Source organism: Neopelma chrysocephalum, unplaced genomic scaffold, assembly GCF_003984885.1.
Source record: "Neopelma chrysocephalum unplaced genomic scaffold, ASM398488v2 Primary Assembly neopelma1_182, whole genome shotgun sequence".
Lineage (NCBI taxonomy): Eukaryota > Metazoa > Chordata > Aves > Passeriformes > Pipridae > Neopelma > Neopelma chrysocephalum.
In genome coordinates this window covers 1459579-1479410 of record NW_020897844.1, presented here as the reverse complement: position 1 = coordinate 1479410, position 19832 = coordinate 1459579, and the positions used below count along the sequence as shown (strand labels likewise).

Sequence of the window (19832 nt, the reverse complement as noted above, 5' to 3'; positions counted from 1 at the left end):
GGAAGGGAAGGGAAGGGAAGGAAAGGGAAGGGAAGGGAAGGGAAAGGCTGTTTCGCTGAGTCTGGGCACAGCAGCCCCCTCCCATCTCTCCCTCAGGTGCAGGCAGAGATCAAGAAAGCCCATCTTCGGAGGCTCCTGGCGCTGGATTTGGGGCAGAAGGGTCGTGCCGGGAGCTGCTGCTGTGCCGGGCCGGCCCCCCACGGACCCCGGGGCTGCGGCTCCGGCCCGGCTGGGTCGGGGGGCACCCGGCGGGGGCTGCTGCTCCCGGCCCACCCCAGCCTGCCGGGGTACATCCCCAGCTCCTGCACCTCCCATCACCTCCCGCACTGCCCCGCCCAGGAGATGAGCCAGAAAACCCGGGGGGAAAACACGGTGGATCTGACGGACCTGACTCAGTGCCACCCCAACCTCACCAAAGAGCTGGAGACGATGCTGTGAGGGGAACGAACGATGTGTTGTGTTTCCCAAGTGTTTCCCAGCTGTGCCTGGAAAGATGCTGATCCTCACGCTGCGGGCTCCTTTCTGCACGGAGAGCCAGGGCAGGGAGAGCAGCTGGAACAACACAGCTCCCCTTCCCTCACAGCCAGTGTGCAAAGAGACCACGAGCTCTCACTCCTCCCTACCCGGCCCAAAAACGAGCCATAAAAAACTCCTTTTCTTCCACGTGCAAGTGACTGATGTGATGTCTGTGCACACAAAGTCTTGAGTCTTCACCAGGAAACAACCCTCCATGCTCACTCCTACCTCTCCAGCGTGTGTAAAACCAATTCCATGAGCTCACAGTCCTGCCTCTGGAGCACCAGCTCCGGCCTTGTCCAGCCTGGGAGAGCACAGAGCACCCCCAGAGCCCTTCTGCAGCCCTTCCCACCCTGCCCTCACTCACATCCAGCTCATGGATGGTGTGAACAGGGAGCAGGAGTCACTGGGATACGGTGGGCTGAGGGAGGCAGGACAAGTTTCGTGGCCTGGGAGGCTGCAGGAAATGCCTGGATCCCCCACATTTCATCCATGAACTCACAGCCCCTGCATGCAAGAGTTGTGGCCCTGTCATCTCCCTGCAGGCTAAAAACTAATAAAGAGAGTCTGTCTGGCTTGTTTCCATCCTTGTGTTCCATTGTGGACACAGCAACAGATGAATTGAACACCGTGTTTATGGGTTTATACCATGGGTGGGAAGAGACCTTAAAGCCCATTTCATTCCAACCCAAATCACAGAATCCCAGAATTGTTTGGGTTGGATGGGACCTTAAAGATCCTCCAGTGCTGCCGTGGGCAGGGACACCTTCCACTAGCCCAGGTTGCTCCAAGCCCCGTCCAACCTGGCCTTGGACACTTCCAGGGATCCAGGGGCAGCCACAGCTTCTCTGGGCAACCTGTGCCAGGGCCTCCCCACCCTCACAGGGAACAATTCCTTCCCAATATCCCATCTAAACCTATGCTCCTTCAGTTTAAAGGCTCCAGAAGACAGAGCAGGGTGAGGGACATCGGCACCACCTCCCAGCCAAGGAGCCAAGTGCTGTTCCCTGTGGGAAGGGCACAGCTGGGAGGTGGCAGCAGGGGGACAACAGGCAGAGGGGGGACTGATGTGTGGGCACAGGAGCAAGAGCAGAGTCCCAGGATTGCATTTCCAAGCCAACCTGAGCTCCCTGGAAGGGATTTGCTCAGCTGGGCTGTGCTCTGGTCTCTTTGGAAGACACCAGCAACGCTGCCACTGCAAGGAGAGATTCCCTCTCAGGGCAGCTGGAATGCTGCTCACACTGCTCCCTTGTTCTGTGGGGATGGAATCAACCCTCCTGTGGACCTGACACAGCCCTGAGAGCTGACATTGGTAGCTCTCTGTCACTGCTCAATATTTACTCACTCGACTCCCAGGAGGCTCCTGGTAGCTGAGAGAGGGGTGAGGAATTTCAATAATCCTACAAAGAGCAGAGGGAAGTGTTAAAAAGAAGGGGAGAAACCCAAGCATATGCCTCACAGGGGGCCAGCTCCCAGTGGCAGCGAGCTGGGATCTGGGAAGGGAGGGAGCAGATGGCAGCTTCAGACCATGGAGCTATTTTTGTATTTTGTTTTGAAACTCTGATCTTTAATTGTGCAGAGTGATAAACCTTCGGGGTGAGGAGGGGAACACAACAGCTTGCAAACCCCTGCCACGGCTGCCCTGGAACACACTTGTCTTAACACCAAATGTGCAGAGCTCAAACCAGGGCAACGAGGCTCCTGCCTGGACTGTGATGAGGGAATTCTGGAGGCTGTTTTAAAAAACTCCAACTGACAGAGCTGTTAGTGAGGGGGCCCAAATAATCACTTGGTGTCCTGACTGAAGTCAGTTCCCATGTAAGTCACATCATGAGGCTGTGGCTGAGTTCTCTTTCCAGGTCTCCCAATGACCCCATGAAAAGCTGGGATGAGTCACATGTCCTGGGCTGTATCCCTTCCTTTTATAAAGTGGAGAACAATCTATTCCCCGGGAGGCTTTGAAGCTAAAACAGGGCTTGTGAAACAATTTGGGGGGAAAGATACTGAGAAAACCCACAGGAAGTCTTTTATCAGCTACAGCCCACAACTCCTGGTGGAAGAGACACACAGAGAGTCAAATCCCCAGGCAGTCAGTTCTTCATCCACATGCCAGAGCAGCCAGAGGAGGAGGAGGAGAATAAAAAAGCACATGCTGGATAGTTTTGTACCAGTAATAAAACATTTACTAGAGCAAGCAGAAAGTAAATGCACAGCTGATAAAGAAAAACATCACAATGTCACAAAACCCTGACAGCTTCTGATACTTCTTCCAGTGGAAACGAGCCAGCAGTGGGTGCTGACATGTTCCAACAGAAAAGTTCTTCCCTACCTTGTGGCAAAAAAAAAAAAACAAAAACAAAACAAACAACCAAGTTAAAAAACGGATAATACACACGAGTTAAAAATGGGCAAGCAAGATTTTACAGATTTCCTACATGTGTTCAATATGGGGCCAGATTTGAGCTGTTCCATTTCATTCACTGCTTTTTGGGTTCTCCCTAAAGGCTTCTGAGCAGCAGATCCCTGAATTTCTGAGTGAAGCCTCTGCCTTTAGCAACGCTTCCTGGGGGGCTCCAGCCTCTGATTGTTGTGGTGGATCTACACTGTTTTCCCTTTTTTTGCTTTTGATTTGAAGAAAGCACTCAACCCTCTCAGAACAGAGGGTGCATAGGCACAGCAGAGAGACAGGTTTGCTATGCAGGCTTCCACCAGAATGAAGGATATTAGCAAAGAAGAGGTTCTTTGAAAGGAAAAAAATACCTGGGCAATGGGACTGGGACTGATGTACTGACCACAAACAAGCCAGGGAGTCCAACCTACACTACATGTGAATTTGTGGTTTGCTGGGCTGGAGAAGGATCCCTTGAACAGCTTCATAAAAAACAAAATGAAGGGAAAGAAAAATCAACTTGCTCCATCCCACCTTCAGCAATGCAAATTCATACATTCTTAGTTGATGGGGAGAGAGGTAAAGGGCAACCAGGAGGCCAAATTATTTGGGAATCAGAGAATATGTGAAGAGGAGATGGGGGAAGAACTCACCATACTGACCATACTGCTGAGGGATTAATGTCTACCAGGCAGGTCCTGAGCACTTCTAGGTGGACTGGACTGGTTTGTAAATGTGAACGCTGGTTAAGAAAAGACTAATTTATATTTCTATGGACAACAGTTTCTCAGTGTTCCCAGGATGTGGAACAGCTTCCTTTTGTCAAGAAGATCTGTTTAAATCCAGCAGAGTCACTCGAGCACTGAGTGTTTCAAAGCAGAGCCCAGGGAGCTTTACCAAAATGACTTCTCTGACTACGCGTGAGGTGTGCACGTCACGAGCGGGTCTGGCCGCAGATGAACCGGCCCAGACTGGCACGGGGGGGCTTTCATGGTTTCCTTCTCCTCCCCCAGCTGCTCAACAACCAGTTCCCAAAAACCCCTAAGAAATCCTCTGGAAAAAGACAACACTACCTGCCGAGGTTCCAGGCTGCGAAACCCCGGCTTTTAACTGTCCCACCGGCTCTTCTTACGTTTGGGGGGCTCCGGGACGGCGAAACCGTCTGTCTTGTTTTCCCGGCTGTTGGCGTCCTTCCTGCTCTCGCCGTTCCTGCTCTCGCTGCTCCTGCCCTCGGTGCTGTTCCTGCTGTCCCCGTTGTTGTTGCGGCCGCCCGGGAAGTCGGAGAAGTGCCGGCCCTCGCCGTGGCGATGGATGTCGCCGTGCCGGCCCTCGCCGTGCCGGGGAGCGTCGCCGTGGCGGCCGCCGCCCTCGCCGTGGCGCTGGACATCGTTGTAGCGGCCACCGCCGCCCTCGGCACGGCCACCGCCGCCCTCTCCGCGCCGCGGGACCTCGTTGTGGCGACTGTTCCGGTTGTCGTTGTACCGTTCTCTGGCAACGCCACCAACGCCGCCGCCGCCTTCTCGGCTGTTGGTGCTGGCACTTGTGTTGTTGAAGCCCTGTGCTCCCCCCGGGAAGGTGGGCACGCTGCTCAGAGTCCCTGTGCTGGTGAAGCCCGGGACGCCCTTGGCCGCCGCGGGGGCCGTGGTGGGGCCGTCGGGGTTGGCGGCGTTTTGCTGCGCCGAACTCGTCGGGACGGAGTTGAGGCTCCCGGCGCTGGTCCAGCCGCTGGCACCCGCGGCAGAGCTCCCAGTCTTTTGGTTGTTTAAACTGGCGGCGACAAAGTGGCTCTTGTACTGGGACTGCAGGAGAGGGGGAGGGAGAGAAAGGAGAGCGGGTTTGGCTCTGCGCTGCCCTGCAGGACGGGGAGCGATCGCGGGTTCACGAGCCTGCCTTGGATCGTGGGGATCCCCCAGGAAACAGAGTTCCTGGAAAAATCTTGGCATGATTACACTCCTGCTGTGCTTATGAAAACAGAATTAGTAACGGGCATCTGCTACCAGACCATAGAAACAAGGGAGTTCCTATATGGTGGGGTTAATTTTCACACTGAAGAGAAAGAGTTTCTCTGTTCCCCCTTTCTTTGGGTTGCAATTACACTATTGCTGCTAAGCAACCTCAACAGGATCAAGCCAAGGAGAAGAATCCAGGAGGGAAAAAGAGCAAAGAGGCAGCAGAAAACAAAGCAAGTTTGGCAAATTTGTGCAAACATGTTCAGTCCAGCCTGCACACGAATTCCACCTGCAGTGCTCCAAGTGACACAGTCACAACTACTAAGCTCAACTTTCCTGAAATCAACGGGGCTGCTGCATTTTCAGGGGAGAAAATGAGTCCAAGTGATGGAACCAACCTGGAAAGCTGCTTTCATTGCTGTCAGCCTGTCCCCCATGGCCCCCGTGGATGGCTTGTAGGCCTCGTAGTTACTCATCACACTGTTGTTGTTTCCACGGTCCTGTGCAAAAACACAAAGGGCAACTGCAGAGGTTCATCCCACACAGACACTCTCAGTTCAGCTACTCTCCAAATCTACCTTGACCCTGCACCCAGGAAATTCATCCACTAAGGATGATAGACTTGTGGGAGCCCTGAGCAGCAGGGCCATGACCTCGAGGACCACGAAGTAAAGAAGCATTAAGTCTTAGTGAGTGACAAGTAACAGTTTAACTGCAGTTTCCAGCTCCTACAGTGCAATTAAAAGTAAAATGGAATCAAATGGAGTTTTTCACACAGGTCACAGCCAGGACAAAGTGTGAACAAGGCTCCAGCTGTGGCTTTTGGAAAGATGCTGAACATGGAAGTGTCCAAGGCCAGGTTGGACAGGGCTTGGAACAACCTGGGCTAGTGGAAGGTGTCCCTGCCTGTGGCAGGGGGTGGGACTGGATGAGCTTTAAGGTCCCTTCCCACCCAAGCCATTCTGGGATTCTATGACATGTTTTCAGCAGCTCTGCCCCTGTACACACTGGCAGTGAGCTCATTTCCTAGCACAGATGTGCCTCAATAAGCACCCCCAGTGCTGCAAGATTTTTTTCTGCCAAGAATCAGCCTGGAGATGGCTTTTCAAGTCATTTATTAGCATTTATTTTGCAGCGACAGTCTATTTTGGGAAGAACCTCCAAACCTTCTGGATCACTCTGGCCCTAAGGAAGGGCAGCTCTTGGCAAGAGGAGAACAGCACAGGAGAGTTTCATTTGAGATATTTGATACCAACTGAAAGATGCTGAGCTATGAAAACCTTGAAAGCACAGGCTGTAATCCAGTACTGAGATTGTTTAAAATGAAGAGTAATCAATACTAAGTGTAAAAGTTCCAAGAATCTGTAAACAACCTCTTCAGCATCTCTACTTACAGAATTTTCTGAGCCCAGCCCGGGGCGTTCCCGGTACCCCAAGCCACCACCACCAATATTCAGCTTCTTGCCTTTCCCTCCTTTGAAACGGGATTTCCGGAACCACGGATTCTGTAACAGAAAGGACAAATCTTTCTCCACACGGGGAATAAGGAGCTTCATAAATGCTTGTAATGAGGCTCAGAAAAGAAGGATTTGGAGCATTTGAAAATAAAAAATATAAATGCTGTTTTCTGTTCAACCACACAGCTGCTGTAGCCACTTCTGTCACGTGGGTCTGAAGATTTTTGCTACAAATGCTTTCTATGAAAACTGATTTTATGCCCTCAACTTTCATCCATGTTTAAGTTTTGGGGGTTTGCATTCTAATAAACCCAGGAATCAATACAATTTCCAGTGCCATCACTTGGGAGCTCTGCACTTGCTCATGCTTTGGTTTCACTGGTTTAGCCCACTGCTCACTGGAAGAGAAGTGAGGGTCTGTCAGCAAAACTTCCTGCACCAAGCAGTGGCCAGGAAATGTCAGCCCAACCAGTTCCTCCTATTTAAATAATGGTTGGCTGCACCTCTTTTTGTGCCCTACAGTCTCCAAATCCGAAGAAGCCAGTTGGCCAAACCATTCTGCTTTGACACTCCCCTTTCAAAGGCAGCCTGAGGAGCTCTGCCTCATAAATTCTGTCCCTTCTGCTGCTTCTGTACCTCAGAAAAAGTATGTATTGAAGCCTCAGGCATGCTAATCCATCTCTGAATTTGGGAATTACCAAAAAGCCTTTGCTCTCTTGCAGTTACACAGGCAGCAAAAGACAAGAAATGAAGGAGCTGATGAGTTCAGTGGCACAAGCACAACTGCTGTAGCTACCTGTCATCCCTATATATAGCAAATCTGCCAGAGAGCACTGCCAAGCACATGGAATGATCAAGCAACAAGAGGGAATGTCCCTGTAATTGTTTTCTAGTTTAGCTTTCAACTCAGCTGCATCTCCCAGGTGCCTGCCATAAAAGTGCATCGAAAATCTGATTGTAATGAGACACTGGCATCAGCCAGATTACAGCTCCTAATTTCCTAGGCAGTGCCTGGCCTCAAAATAGATCACATACTGTGTTCCAAAATACCCATGGATTCTTCCAAAGGCCATTAAAAACACTAGGAAGCCTACTTTAAACAGGACACCGCCAACACACCACGGAGCCAGAAACGAGTTCCCCGGCTCCCGATTTTGTGCCGGTCACGGAATGAACCTTCCTCTACTCATCCATACCTGCATTGCCAGATCCAACAGCTCTTTGGAGACATGTTGATTGGCACCTTCCAGGTTTCTGACGAGGTCCCCAGCGAAGTTGCTGTCCTTGGGAGTCAGCAGAGTGTAGGCAACCCCCTTCTCGCCCGCGCGGCCGGTGCGGCCGATCCTGTGGGTGTGGGTGTCGATGTCCCGAGCCACGTCGTAGTTGATGACAGTCTTGATGGAAGGGATGTCTAACCCTCGAGCTGGAATAAAGGGCAACATAAGGGGAAGTGTGGTTATCCCCAGTTAACTCACAGCAATGCCACTCATACCAGCCTGTCACCTCATTCTGCTCCAGCACACCAAAGGAGTTTCCACAGGAACCCATCCCGGTTAATACACCTTTCCTGGGCTTCAAGGTCAGGCTGGATGGGGCTTGGAGCAACCTGGGCTATTGGAAGGTGTTCCGCTTTAAGGTTCCTTCCAACCCAAACCATTCTATGATTCTAAAACTCTTCAGTGCAGCAATACCTTCTCTAACCTTCATATAAATTACACCAATCCCCAAATTCACAGGATTGGAAATGGAAGGGATTTCTTTATATGGCTGTTTTTCCAAGGAAGACAGAGGGCTTTATCAAAGGACACCAAAATTCACTCTTTGTTCTGCAAACATCTGTGTACAAAAGCTGTTCTAGTGCAGGTTTCAAGTGCGTTCACCTCTTCATTTAAACATGTATAATGTCAGCTGATGAATGAATAGCAACAACTTCCTTAAGACACAGCTTATTTTCCTTCTGTATATTAAACAATATGTCAGCCTAATCCAGGCATCATTAGGAGACTAAAAATAACCCCCCTTGCTAACGCTGTGTCATTCACAGGCTCGTGGTGTGACTCCTGGGGGTGTCCTGTGCAGGGCCAGAGCTGGACTCGATGATCCTCTTGGGTCCCTCCCAACTCAGGATATTTTATGGTTCCATGGTTCTGAAAAGCAGCTGGAACACAGCGCCCTGAAAATGCAGAAGCCAACCTGGCTGCCTTCCACTGAAACAAGTTTGCCTTTCTGCTGATCCCAGAACGTCACGCACCTGCCACGTCAGTCGCCACCAGGATGGGGATCCCCTTCTTCTTGAATTCTGAAATGACTTTATTCCTCTCACTCTGGTCCATGTCCCCATGAAGCAGCCCCAGGTTATGATCCTCCTGCTTGAGGTTATTGGCCAGTTCTTCTGCGTTGGCCTTCTTGGTGACAAACAGGAGGACGCTCCCGGAGGACGTGAACTCCACGAGGCGCCGGGTCAGCCAGTTCCACTTGCTGGGGCCAGAGGGGAAGATCTCCACAATCTGAGTGACATCTTCGTTTGCCTGAGGGGAGAAATGTCCCAGGAGTCAGGAAGAGGGGAGGTACAAGCTCTCTGTGCACCCTGAATCAAAAGTAATAAACTCCAGCTCACAGCACCATCGGGGAGTTTCTCGGAAAGATTTAATTTTTACACAGTTCAATATTATTTAATTCAAGGATGATGCTCACATAATACAGTAATAATTCAGATCAAAGAATAAAAACACTGTGATTGAGCTGGGAAAGCTGTTTCTTTTCATAAGCAAAATTTAGGAAAAATTCCCAGAATGAAGGGGCTTCAGGTAGCCATTATTTTTTTGTTAGAAAGAAACATCATATTCCTGATGGAAAAAAAAACCACAGAGAATTGTTTAAAAGAGAAATGTTCTGAAGGCATCCTGTGAAATTTCTCAACAGTTTTCATATATAATAAGCAAAGTTTCTCTAGAGCAAGTTTCCCTCTGCCCACTTCATCAACTTCTCCCCAAATCCTCAGCCTGCTGATACTTCAGCTGCTACTGTCAAGCAAGTCCAGCATCAACATTCCCACATAACCCAGCTGAAAGACATTACAACTTAAGCTTCAAATCCTTCATTGCAAAATAAATAAAATAATAAAAATAATTGCAAATTAAATAAAAGAAAATAAATAAAGCTCTAATGGGTTTATTTATATTTTTGAGTCAAAATAAAAGGATATATCCGTGATTCAGCCTAATACAAAAAAATTAAAAAATAAATCACTGCATTAATGGTGTTTCTCTCTTTGATGAAACCTTCCACCACTACATTTGTTGGAAGAAAGGTCAATAAAATTTAAAAAAACAAACCACAAAACTTTACTATTTTTTGTTAAGCACGAAGTATTTACTCTTAAATATAAATGATGACTACTGCAGTTTAACTTCAGTTTCAGAGAACAGGAAATGGAACAATTCATTGCTCTGATTGTCTAACAGGTATTATGGAATTACCTCTCCAATGTCTCCCTGCACAACCCGGATTGGGTCGATCAGAATATCCCGGGCCAGTTTCTCGATCTTCTTACGGAACGTGGCACTGAACAGGAGAGCTGCAAGAAAAACAGGGTTTGGAACAGAAACTTGCTTCCAAAACTGTGAAAACACAGCACAGATGTCGTGACCGAGGGCCTGGATTATTCCTGAGGAATCTGGAGGTTGAGGTCTGTTTTCCAGGTTCTAATGGAAATTATCAATTGCTCTCAGAACGCTTCAAAGTGTGGGAACACATTTCCTGGCACCTGGAACGCTGATAATACGTGGCACTGCTGTGAACTTTCTCTCATGGCAGCTCAGAACACTGAATTTCAAGGCATTATGGACACGAATTCAGCTCATCAGCTTTCCTCTGAGTGCGGCCAGTGGAGGGATTAGGGAGTGAGGAGCAGCCAAATGCCCACGAGCCACAACTGCTCCCTCCCCGCAGCCCACGCTCAGAGTCACACCAGTGGACTTTGGCAAAAGTCTCCTTGTGTGGCTGTGTCCAGAACTGGGAATTCATGCTCTGCTCCAGACTCTGAACTGGTACCTCACCCCAGAGCCTCCTGTGACTCTCAGGAGGTTATTTTGAGATACGTTTACTCACTCTGTCTGTCGGGACGTACGTGGCTTGCGATTGATCTGACCTGATATTCTGGAAAGGAGAAGAAATAATGCTCTAATCACCATTGTTGCTCATTATTTAGGAGAATAACTCAAAATGCAACTTCACTGCTTTATTTAACAGACAGCCACGGGATGAATGAGTGCCTCTCACTCAGTATTTCATTTCACAGTCCCACTGAGCTGGGACTGGACACCCCTGCTTTCCAAAACAGTGACCTTAGTTCAATACGTACCAAACCCCATATCAAACATTCTGTCAGCTTCATCAAACACAAGGTAAGTGACCCTTTGAAGGTTTGTAGCTTTCTTTTTCACATGATCAATCAAACGACCCTATTAAGAAAAAAAAAACGAGTTTTTAAAGTGTATTTTAAATAATGTTGATATATACAATCTTCGAGCACTTCACTGCTTTTTATCCTCACTTACCAGAGACTTAGAACAGAAAATATCTCAAGGTTTCAGTCTAGAAATGTCAATATTCAAATCATAGAAAGATTCCTAAAACTCTCATCAACTATGCCTGACAATCTGAACTTATAGCTGTTTTTCATGGTTAACAGTTTAACAATTTTCCATTCTTCCTTATAATTAAATTTTAAATGTGAACTGCCTACTTAATCCCCCAATTTTTGGCAAGGGAGTTTCTCATACTTTCTTTTCTTGCCTGGTACCAAATAAATAGCCACAATAAAACTTCCTCCAACCATTTGTTGCTCCATTTTGTCCAAGTTCATAACAGTTTCTGCAATAACCAAAACCAGTTGTCAGTGGTGCTTGTTCAGCACCAACACCCATCCTGGTTCAACGTTTCAACCCTGCAGTGTTACTGCCACTGGTTCCACAAAGATGCAGGAAGATGACACTCAAGATCATGACATTTGGGGAATTCTCTTTGTGAATTTAAGGCTCAGCAATCAGAAGCTGGTGTTGTGCCCAACTGACACAAACAGACCTCGCTTGCTGCTCTGTAACCTCCTCAGCTTCTCTTGGGAGATGATTAAACCCAACAGATTTGCTCTCAACACCTGATAGGCTGCGAAGAACTTGGGTCTCAGTGATCAGAGAACTAATTCCGCATCACACTGGAATTAAAGATCTGTCTCAGCTTCAGGTAAGCAACAAAAAGCTGCCCTGTGTGCACACAGGTACTTACAGGGGTGCAGACCACGATCTCTGCCCCCTCCTGAAGGGCTTTGGCTTGTTCCCACATGCTCCCTCCTCCATACACGGCCACGGAGCGCAGGTTGTAGGCCTTCCCAAAGCGCTTGCACTCAGAGTGGATCTGGGAATTGGGAACAGACACATCACAGGCCACGTCAGGCAGCTCTGAGAAAATACATCTGCCTTGGAAATACAGCCCAGCTCCTGAAATACACCTTTCAGCTAAGTTAACGAAATTACTCTGAAATCCTCAGGGCTGAACACATGTGGATAATTTTTAGTAATTTGAGAAACCTATTTGGGCATCCAACTGTAATTCAGCCTGCAGGCTCTATGTTTTTACACATACAGTTTGTAGCAATGGATCCACAGCATTCTTATACTTGAAAATAAGATGGGAGCACTGTGCAAAAACTTAAAATTTCAGATTTATCCTGATCCTTCAAGAAAAAGGTGCAGGGAAGAGCTGTGAGCTGGAGCCACGCTACTCACGCTCAGAGTAGTTTTTTTTAAACACTTTGCTGAGGTTCTCTGATAATTTTTGCCCAGAGTTTTGTCTTCTTCTCCAAGAACTCTGGATGGCACATACAGGAATGCCACACACCTACCTGCTGGCAAAGCTCTCTGGTGGGGCAGACAATCACTGCAATGGGACCATCCCCGGGCTCCAGCTCCTTCTGATCCATGATGTGAATCAGCATCGGCCAGATGAAGGCTGCTGTTTTCCCACTTCCAGTCTTAGCTATCCCAATCATGTCTCTGCCACTCAGTGCAACTGGAACACCCTAAAAAGAAGGAGATTCTCAGCCCACATTATGCCTACCTCAGCATATCCTTGTGCTAGACTTCACATGAAAACTCAGGTAACAAGAGGAAAGCACATTACAGAGGACTCACAGCAACAATATGTCAATGCTTACAGAGTTTTATTGCCAAGTTCAGATCTGAATTAGTCTGTTTTTAGGGCTGGAAGCCATTACCATGTTGGACTGATGGTATCCTGTATGAAATCAATGTTTGGGCACAGTACAGCAGCCCAAGGATACAGTTACATGTACACAAATGAACCTTGTGCAGTTCTAAGAACACTAAAAGTTCCTGAGTCTGTTCTTTCTGTAGCCACTCTGAGTGCTGAAGGCCTCAGTTCATCCCCACTGCTGCTACAAGGACCTCTCAACCACAGGTTTTTACAAATACTAAGGACTAAGGTCCTAAAATGCATCACTTGGACCAGCATCACATCCTTCTTTATACCTCAAGAAAAGCATCAGCAGTAGTGTGGTTATAATCACATTATTGATAACCCTAATTACTTATGGCAACCAATCTACAGATGCAGTAAATCCCTTTTGTTTGCATGGCTCTTAAAGGAATAAATTTGTCAGTGGATGGTTCTTTATTCAGAGCTATTTTTAATACAATTTCTAAAAAAACCAAAACACAACCCCCCCCAAAGCTTTCATAAATTTCTATAAAGAAGAGATGTCACTCGAATGCTCTTCAGTCTTCATCAAGAGACAAATGAAGAAAAGAACATGGATATATTTACAGTGGTCACTGAACAAGAACAAAAGTGGGTAAACCTCTATTTAAAAAATATCAAAGCTATTTTCCTGGAAAAACACAAATTCTCTGTGACAACTCTTTACAGACAACCAGAACTGTAGCTTTCACATCCTCATATGGACAAGAGACCTTGGCATGTGTTTGATTAGTTTTCTTTAGATGTCAGAGCAGTAGCAACACTCACCTGACATTGTATTGGAGTGGGTTGGGTATACTCTGATTTCCTAATTTGATGCATAAGTTGCTCATCAAACCCAAAATGAGCAAAACTACTGCCAGGCCTTGGAGGAGCAGCACCAGAGACCTTGGAAACACAAAGAGAGCTTTGTTTATGGAACAGTAAGAGAAAAACAAAGAGCAATCTGTACAAAAAATAAAAAAAGGGTATCTCTGCCTCTGAAAATGGATTTTTACTTTATGAACAAATGCAAATTCCAGAGGAGTTGTGTAACTAGGACTTGCAGGTATGAAAATTTAGATTAAGTGTCAATCAACACGAGCTACTAAACATCACAATTACCCCTCTGTGTAATTGGTGTTCTTATAATTCCCTTCATAGGAAGCCACCCCAGTAACATGGCACAAATGGCAAAAGAACTAATTTTTGCATATAACTTTTCCAGTTTTAATTCCTGGCTCTGGAGTTCTTTATTCCAAGTGCAACCATGCAATCCTGGCAATCCTCACTGCCCACTTCCACAAACCCAGAGGAGGCTGTCAAGAAATCAAAGTCACTGCAGGCATCTGAGAGGCTTGGATTCAAAAACTGGAGTTCCTTGTGAAAACCTCCATTAAAACTAAGATTATCCCAAAGGAATGGGAGGGAAAAGATGGTGGGAGGACAGTTTTGTGTCCAGCTTACCCGGAGGTTCAGCTTGTGCCGTAACTCCACCACCTGCTGTGGGGTCAGGCTGGTGATCTCCTCGTGCTCATCATAGAAATTCTTCTCAAAGGGTGGATATTCAATCTGCAAGGCAGTTAATTACTAAGTTAGTCCAGACTCAGGATTCCTTTCTTTCTGAAGTTCTTAACTGTCTGCAAGTACATTCCTTTAATATGAAGCTATTTCAAGGACCTTTAATGTGACTTACCTACGACAGCACTGAAACATTATGGGACCTCCTCAGCTCCTGCTTTCTGGGAATGCCTCAAACAGAACAAAACGGAATAAAATCCCTCCCTACCTCTGAGTGGTCAATAGGTGGAAGAGGATCAATGATTTTTTTGGACGGTGCAATCGGGTTCCCATCACTATCATACTCCAGGTTATCCTCCTCCTCCTCCTGGACCACACCAGCAGTGGGGTTTTCAGCCATGTAGCGAAAATACGCTTCCTGCAGCAAAACAGATCAGCACGGTCACATACAACAGGATGCAAAATTACCACTGTTTGTTCAAGTGATGTGTAAATGCTAAATGGCTGTTTGCTTTCATACCCACCACTGAGGGAAAAAACAGCCACATTCACTGGAACTGATTCTTCCAATAAACACCAAGAGATCCGTCCAGAAGGACAGTAAACACAAATGAAAACAACTCTAGTGTCAGCTAGACCACAAAGTGCTTCTTAAAAACAAGCTACTCTTACATGTCTGCTTAACAACTCCTTCTACCAAGTCTTATGTTTAGCAATAGAAGGGAATCTATTCTTATTTCCACATGAACAAAGCACAAATGCTGCAGGTTTCTAACCAGAGAACACAATGTTACTAAGTATATGATGCTTGTTTTTTCAAACACACTGTGCCAAACACTTTCTTCACTTCCCCTGACTAGACTCTAAGAAATGAAAATATATCTATTTTTCATTGAGACAGTCAACAACAAATGTGAAAGAAACTATTTCAGAAGAGTCTTTCAACACAAGCCCAAGTTAAGTCCCTGTCACCACTGTCACATGCCACCCTCACAGCTCACAAAGATGTCTGTGTCCCTCAGAATCCCACTGGCACACCAAGACTTTCTCAAGGAGAAAACACCAGTCTCACTTGACTTGAAGCAAACATTTAAGATCAGACTTTTAAAGCAAGGTTCAATTAAAAATATATGCATTTACTCCTCTGGCTTTTCCCCTTTCCTGGCTGTTTATCCCTCAGTCTCTCAGCTCTTCACTCAATAGACTGGAACAACAGCTGTCTCCAAGTGTAAGTCACCTCTGCTCAAAGTCTGGCACAGCTACACTCACTTTGGAAGCAAAGGCCTTGAGGCCAGACAACCCTGCCAAGCTCTGCATTAATGCCAGTAACACAAGAGTTATGAATTACAACTTAGTGGTAAGGTATGTTTTGAAACGAAGTCTTTCCTCTTTACTAATTCTGTTACAGTGATGCTTATAATCCCCAATGAGAACTGGAGCTCCTCTGAAAATGAAGAGCAAAAAACCTGATTCTTGCCCTTAACAGACACCAAATTCCACTGCAAATCACCTCCACACTCTAACAGCCTCTCCCTGTGTCGCTGTGATTGTGCTCATTTCAAATCTGATGAGACCCTCAGACACTGAAAAACCTGTACAGGAAGTTGAAGTTCAAACTGACTGAAAAAAATCTTCTTAAATGAATACAATTGTCTCCTAATATTCTTCTTGAAACACCTAGAAGGGTAGAGGCAGCAGGGTGACCACTAGAGCTTCCTGCTGAATTGTCCGGGTACTGTGCATGATACTGGAGTTTTGTTTGCACCTTGCAGTTATGTGTTTGGAGAGGGAAGGTAAAAGAAAACAAAACAACAAAAAAAAGAAGATAGAAAGACTGCATAGGAACTCACTTGGTCATCTTCCTCTTCAATGTCATCTCGAATACCCCTGGAAAAACAAGCGGAGAAAAAAAACTTCCCTGCAAGTGTTCCACAGACTCAGCTCCACAGTTTCATTTGATTAGTGCTGAGCTCCAGATTTCGTGGAAGACACAACACTAACAACTCGGTAACATTTATAATCCCAACCCATGGAGTTTTCACATCTGGTGCCAACCATGACAGCGACCCTGCAAAGACTTCTCTTTACTTCTAGCAATGAGACTGAAAGGTTAGGACTCCGTCTTCCCAGTAGAAGCCACATCAAAGATCATCCTGGTCTAAAGCTCTTGATGCTACAGAAGTCTCATAACTGAAGAGGAATATGAGCCAGGAAGCGCAAATCCAGTTCAGAACTTCCCCAGGTGGTGATTTGGATCCGGTGTTCTGTTTCAGGACCACGTATAATCTGATCAACCCCATGCAATGCAAGTTCTAACCAATGCATCTGACATTTCTATCAAGAATCAACAGCATAACTATTTCCCTTGCTCAAAACAGCTGCAAAAATTTAAACTGTTTTTAAACTCCAAATTTAGTATCCCAATTATCAGGTGCTACCTAATATACCAGCTTTAATGTCTTAAAACCTAGTTGAAGTTTGGAAGAATCTCCAGGACTCAGGTACGGCAGCATTGAGTTATTTTGCTCACATAATTGCAATTTTAAACTAAACCATCCTGATCTTTCCAAGGGTGTGGGAAGAAGAAAAACTATCCAGGCTGCTCTGGAAGGTGGCAGAAGTACAATGTGCTGCCCCAATTTCTGTGGCCTAGAAAGGCTTCTGGCGTGGGATAACTCTCAGTGTTGTTGCAGTTTACCACAGGATGCTGCCATGGATTCTTCCCTCCTATTATCCCATTTTTACAGCACAGAATCTTTACCCACAGGGAATATCATGCACTGTTTAATGCTGTTTATTAGGTATATATTACACTGTCTACAGAACAACCATCATCAACAAAATGCATTGGAATTCTCTCAGCACCACACGAGACAAGCAGGGATGGGAATGACAAAAGAGAACTTACTTAACGTTCTTTTTTTCTTTGTCTTTATCTTCGAGTCTCTTCATATCTCGAGCAGCTTGATCCTAACAGGTCATAAAATTATCATATGTTAAAAAGACCAAGATGATAAAACATGGAAGGGAAAAATGTTCCTGCATAACTAGACCATTATGTCACAGAGATGACACTTTTGGGGCTAAACTTGCTCGTGTTCCATATCTGATTATCCTAAATAAATTCTCCTACTAATACCTTTAAAGTTATATACTCTTAAGTTTGTGGCAGTGTTGTTGAAAAAATAAATTACCCAAATTCCTCCTGAAAACACTGTGCTCATAGCAGAACTGTAGCTAAGAAACAGCCCATGATAAACACAAATAATTAACATTCTGGCAGTGAAAAATGCAGAAAACCTCAGTTTGATATCCAGAGACAGGCACAGCTCTGTGTTGTATTGTTTTGACATGCTTAAAGCAGTTAAGTTATTGTAAATCAGATCCACCCTCTCCCTACCTAATCCACCTTTGAGTCCTAACACATAAAAACCAAAGTTAAATGATGTTTTGACTGCGGCTGCCAATGCCCTGAGTGGCATTTGCTGCTCCTGACTGTGGCCACACCAAAGAATAAACATTTCCCGAGCCGAGTCTTGCCTCCACTTCAGCCATGAATGCTTCCAGAGGGTCATCATCGCTGTCAGAGTCTGCTGACTTGGAATGAAACTGCTGCCGAGTGGGGGAATTCTCTGCGGGAATGTAGGGCAATTCCACATTGCTGGAATCTTCCTCCTCATCCTCAAAGTACCTGAAATGAAACGACCAACAGCCCAGTCAGCACATAGTTTACAGCACTGTGCTGTCTTTCATGGCTTCTGAGTGAGTCAGGGTTCCCACATGGGTAATAAAAGTCAGGATGGACAATTGAGATTTATTAATTTACCTACAATTATTCATGCCATAAGCTCAAAGTGGTTGCAGGACAAACAGATATCACAAAACTGGTCTTCTCGAGTGACTCTCCCAGGCTGGTGGACATGGAATGCTTTTCTGACCCACCTCCACTCCCATATGACAGATTTCATGGAATGGTTTGGGTTGGAAGAGACTTGAAAGTCCATCTCATCCCACCCCCCTGCCATGGGCAGGGACACCTTCCACCAGCCCAGGTTGCTCCAAGCCCCCTCCAACCTGGTCTTGGACACTTCCAGGGATCCAGGGGCAGCCACAGCTTCTCTGGGCAACCTGTGCCAGGGCCTCCCCACCCTCACAGGGGAGAATTCCTTGCAATATCCCATCCAAAGCTCAGTTTGAAGCCATTCCCCCATGCCCTGTCACTCCAGGCCCTTGTCAATAGTCTCTCTCCATGTTTCTTGCAGGCTCCTTTCAGGCACTGGAAGGCCACAATCAGGTCACCCCAAAGCTTCTCTTCTCCAGGCTGAACAATCCCAAGTTCTCTCAGCCTTAATTTATCCCTTTATGCAGCCAACAGAAGGGTTAGTAAAGAACTGTGGAGTTGAATATTCGTTTCCCTGTGCAAAAGACACCCAAATTTCTCCTGCTTGGCTCCAACTCTGAACATACCCTGGAGTGAATAAGCTTGAGCTGACTGGGGCTCAGCTGGGATATGTTCTAGAGAGGGGAAGGCTGCAGGAGGAGAGCTCTCTGTGGACTGCTGTAGTATCTCACAGTCCTTTAAATACATTAATATATATTTATATATATATATATATGTATATAAACATCACGGATGCTTCCCTTGTTCTTGGAAACTTTAAACCACTAAAATGTGCAGCTCGATAAACACAAGGAATGACTGTACTCACGCATTCTCTTCATCAAAATTCGCTCTCTTTGACCCAATTTTGTAGAAGGAAGGCAGCTGAGGAGGCCCTGATTTTGCAAAGGCTGCTGAGGAACCTGCTGTTCCGAAAGCACTGTGGGACTGCTGGGACAGCTTGGGCTCCTCTTTCTTCCCAGGTGTTATGGCAAATCCACCAAACCCAAAGCCTCTCTTAGTACCAGGTCCACCTTTATTCCAATTCATGATGTCCCCAATGTACCTGTTAAAATGATAAAAGACAAATTAAAGCCCTTTCTGCTTTAGGAAGTTAGAGATAATTGTCACGATTTTTCTTGTTAGTGGATCACACCAGCTATGGAAACGTGAGTGACAAGTTTGATCTGCTTCCCACAAAGGACTTGGTTCTGTACTTTTCTTGTCAGTGGGAACACATCCACAATTCCAGAGACAAAAAAACCCAAGTGCTTGTCTTCCAAAAAAGGTCATGTCCCTCAAGGCTTACTTAAGCATATGTTACCTATCCTATCTGTTTGCAGTCCAAGACAAACAACTTCAGGGCCAGAACTTTGAACACCAGGAGGAACAAGAGATGAAAAGTCAGCTTGGTGCATATTTTGCATGTCCACAGTCCCATCCTTGAGTGTAAATAGCACTCCTGCAACCTCTAGAGAAGTGGGCCCAGAGCAGCAAACAGCTCCATCGTGAGACCAGACACACCTCTGCCAAAAAGTCAACTCCTTCCTCTTAAGAAAGCATCTTCAGCCACATACATAGGTGTATATATATATATGTATTTATATATACACTCTCTCTCTATAATATATAAGGTCTCCAACCTACATTTTTCAAACCATATTTTAAATACTACACCTAACACGTCCAGCCAGACCTTGATTTTCTAAGATGAAAACTGAACTGATATATTAAGATTTAGAGTTTCCATTCTGAATAATTTAATTATCTGCATGGTCAAGTAAATCATACCTGTAAAGGCACTAAACAGCAAGACACCCACTGCTTTCCAGTGCATTATAATCAGCTGTCCAAAGGCTACAAGT

The 19832-nt window shown here is 46.1% G+C and overlaps 2 protein-coding genes across 3 annotated transcripts in view; one reads left to right on the top strand and one right to left on the bottom strand.

Annotated features, from left to right (window-relative positions):
• LOC113976778 (parathyroid hormone/parathyroid hormone-related peptide receptor-like) overlaps window positions 1–438 on the top strand; it is a 6096-nt gene extending 5658 nt beyond the window's left edge. Inside the window, exon 13 of the mRNA XM_027702294.1 lies at window positions 97–438. Within this exon, the coding sequence (XP_027558095.1) occupies window positions 97–438 (342 nt within the window). The remainder of the gene's footprint in view (window positions 1–96) is intronic.
• A 2238-nt stretch (window positions 439–2676) lies between these two features.
• Window positions 2677–19029, bottom strand: DDX42 (DEAD-box helicase 42). Of its 2 annotated transcripts, XM_027702288.1 has the most exons (17): window positions 18797–19029; window positions 17628–17778; window positions 16996–17057; window positions 15938–15974; window positions 14356–14505; window positions 14034–14138; window positions 13356–13475; window positions 12214–12390; window positions 11598–11726; window positions 10675–10774; window positions 10422–10469; window positions 9791–9888; window positions 8563–8839; window positions 7508–7734; window positions 6249–6359; window positions 5253–5354; window positions 2677–4704 (listed from the first exon to the last, which is right to left on the bottom strand). In XM_027702288.1, the coding sequence occupies exons 1-17, from the start codon at window positions 19015–19017 to the stop codon at window positions 4012–4014; spliced, it is 2808 nt and encodes a 935-aa protein (XP_027558089.1). In that variant the 5' UTR covers window positions 19018–19029; the 3' UTR covers window positions 2677–4011. The 2 variants fall into 2 exon arrangements, with proteins under 2 accessions (XP_027558089.1, XP_027558090.1); XM_027702289.1 differs by lacking the exons at window positions 15938–15974; window positions 17628–17778; window positions 18797–19029.
• Between the last annotated feature and the right edge of the window lie 803 nt (window positions 19030–19832).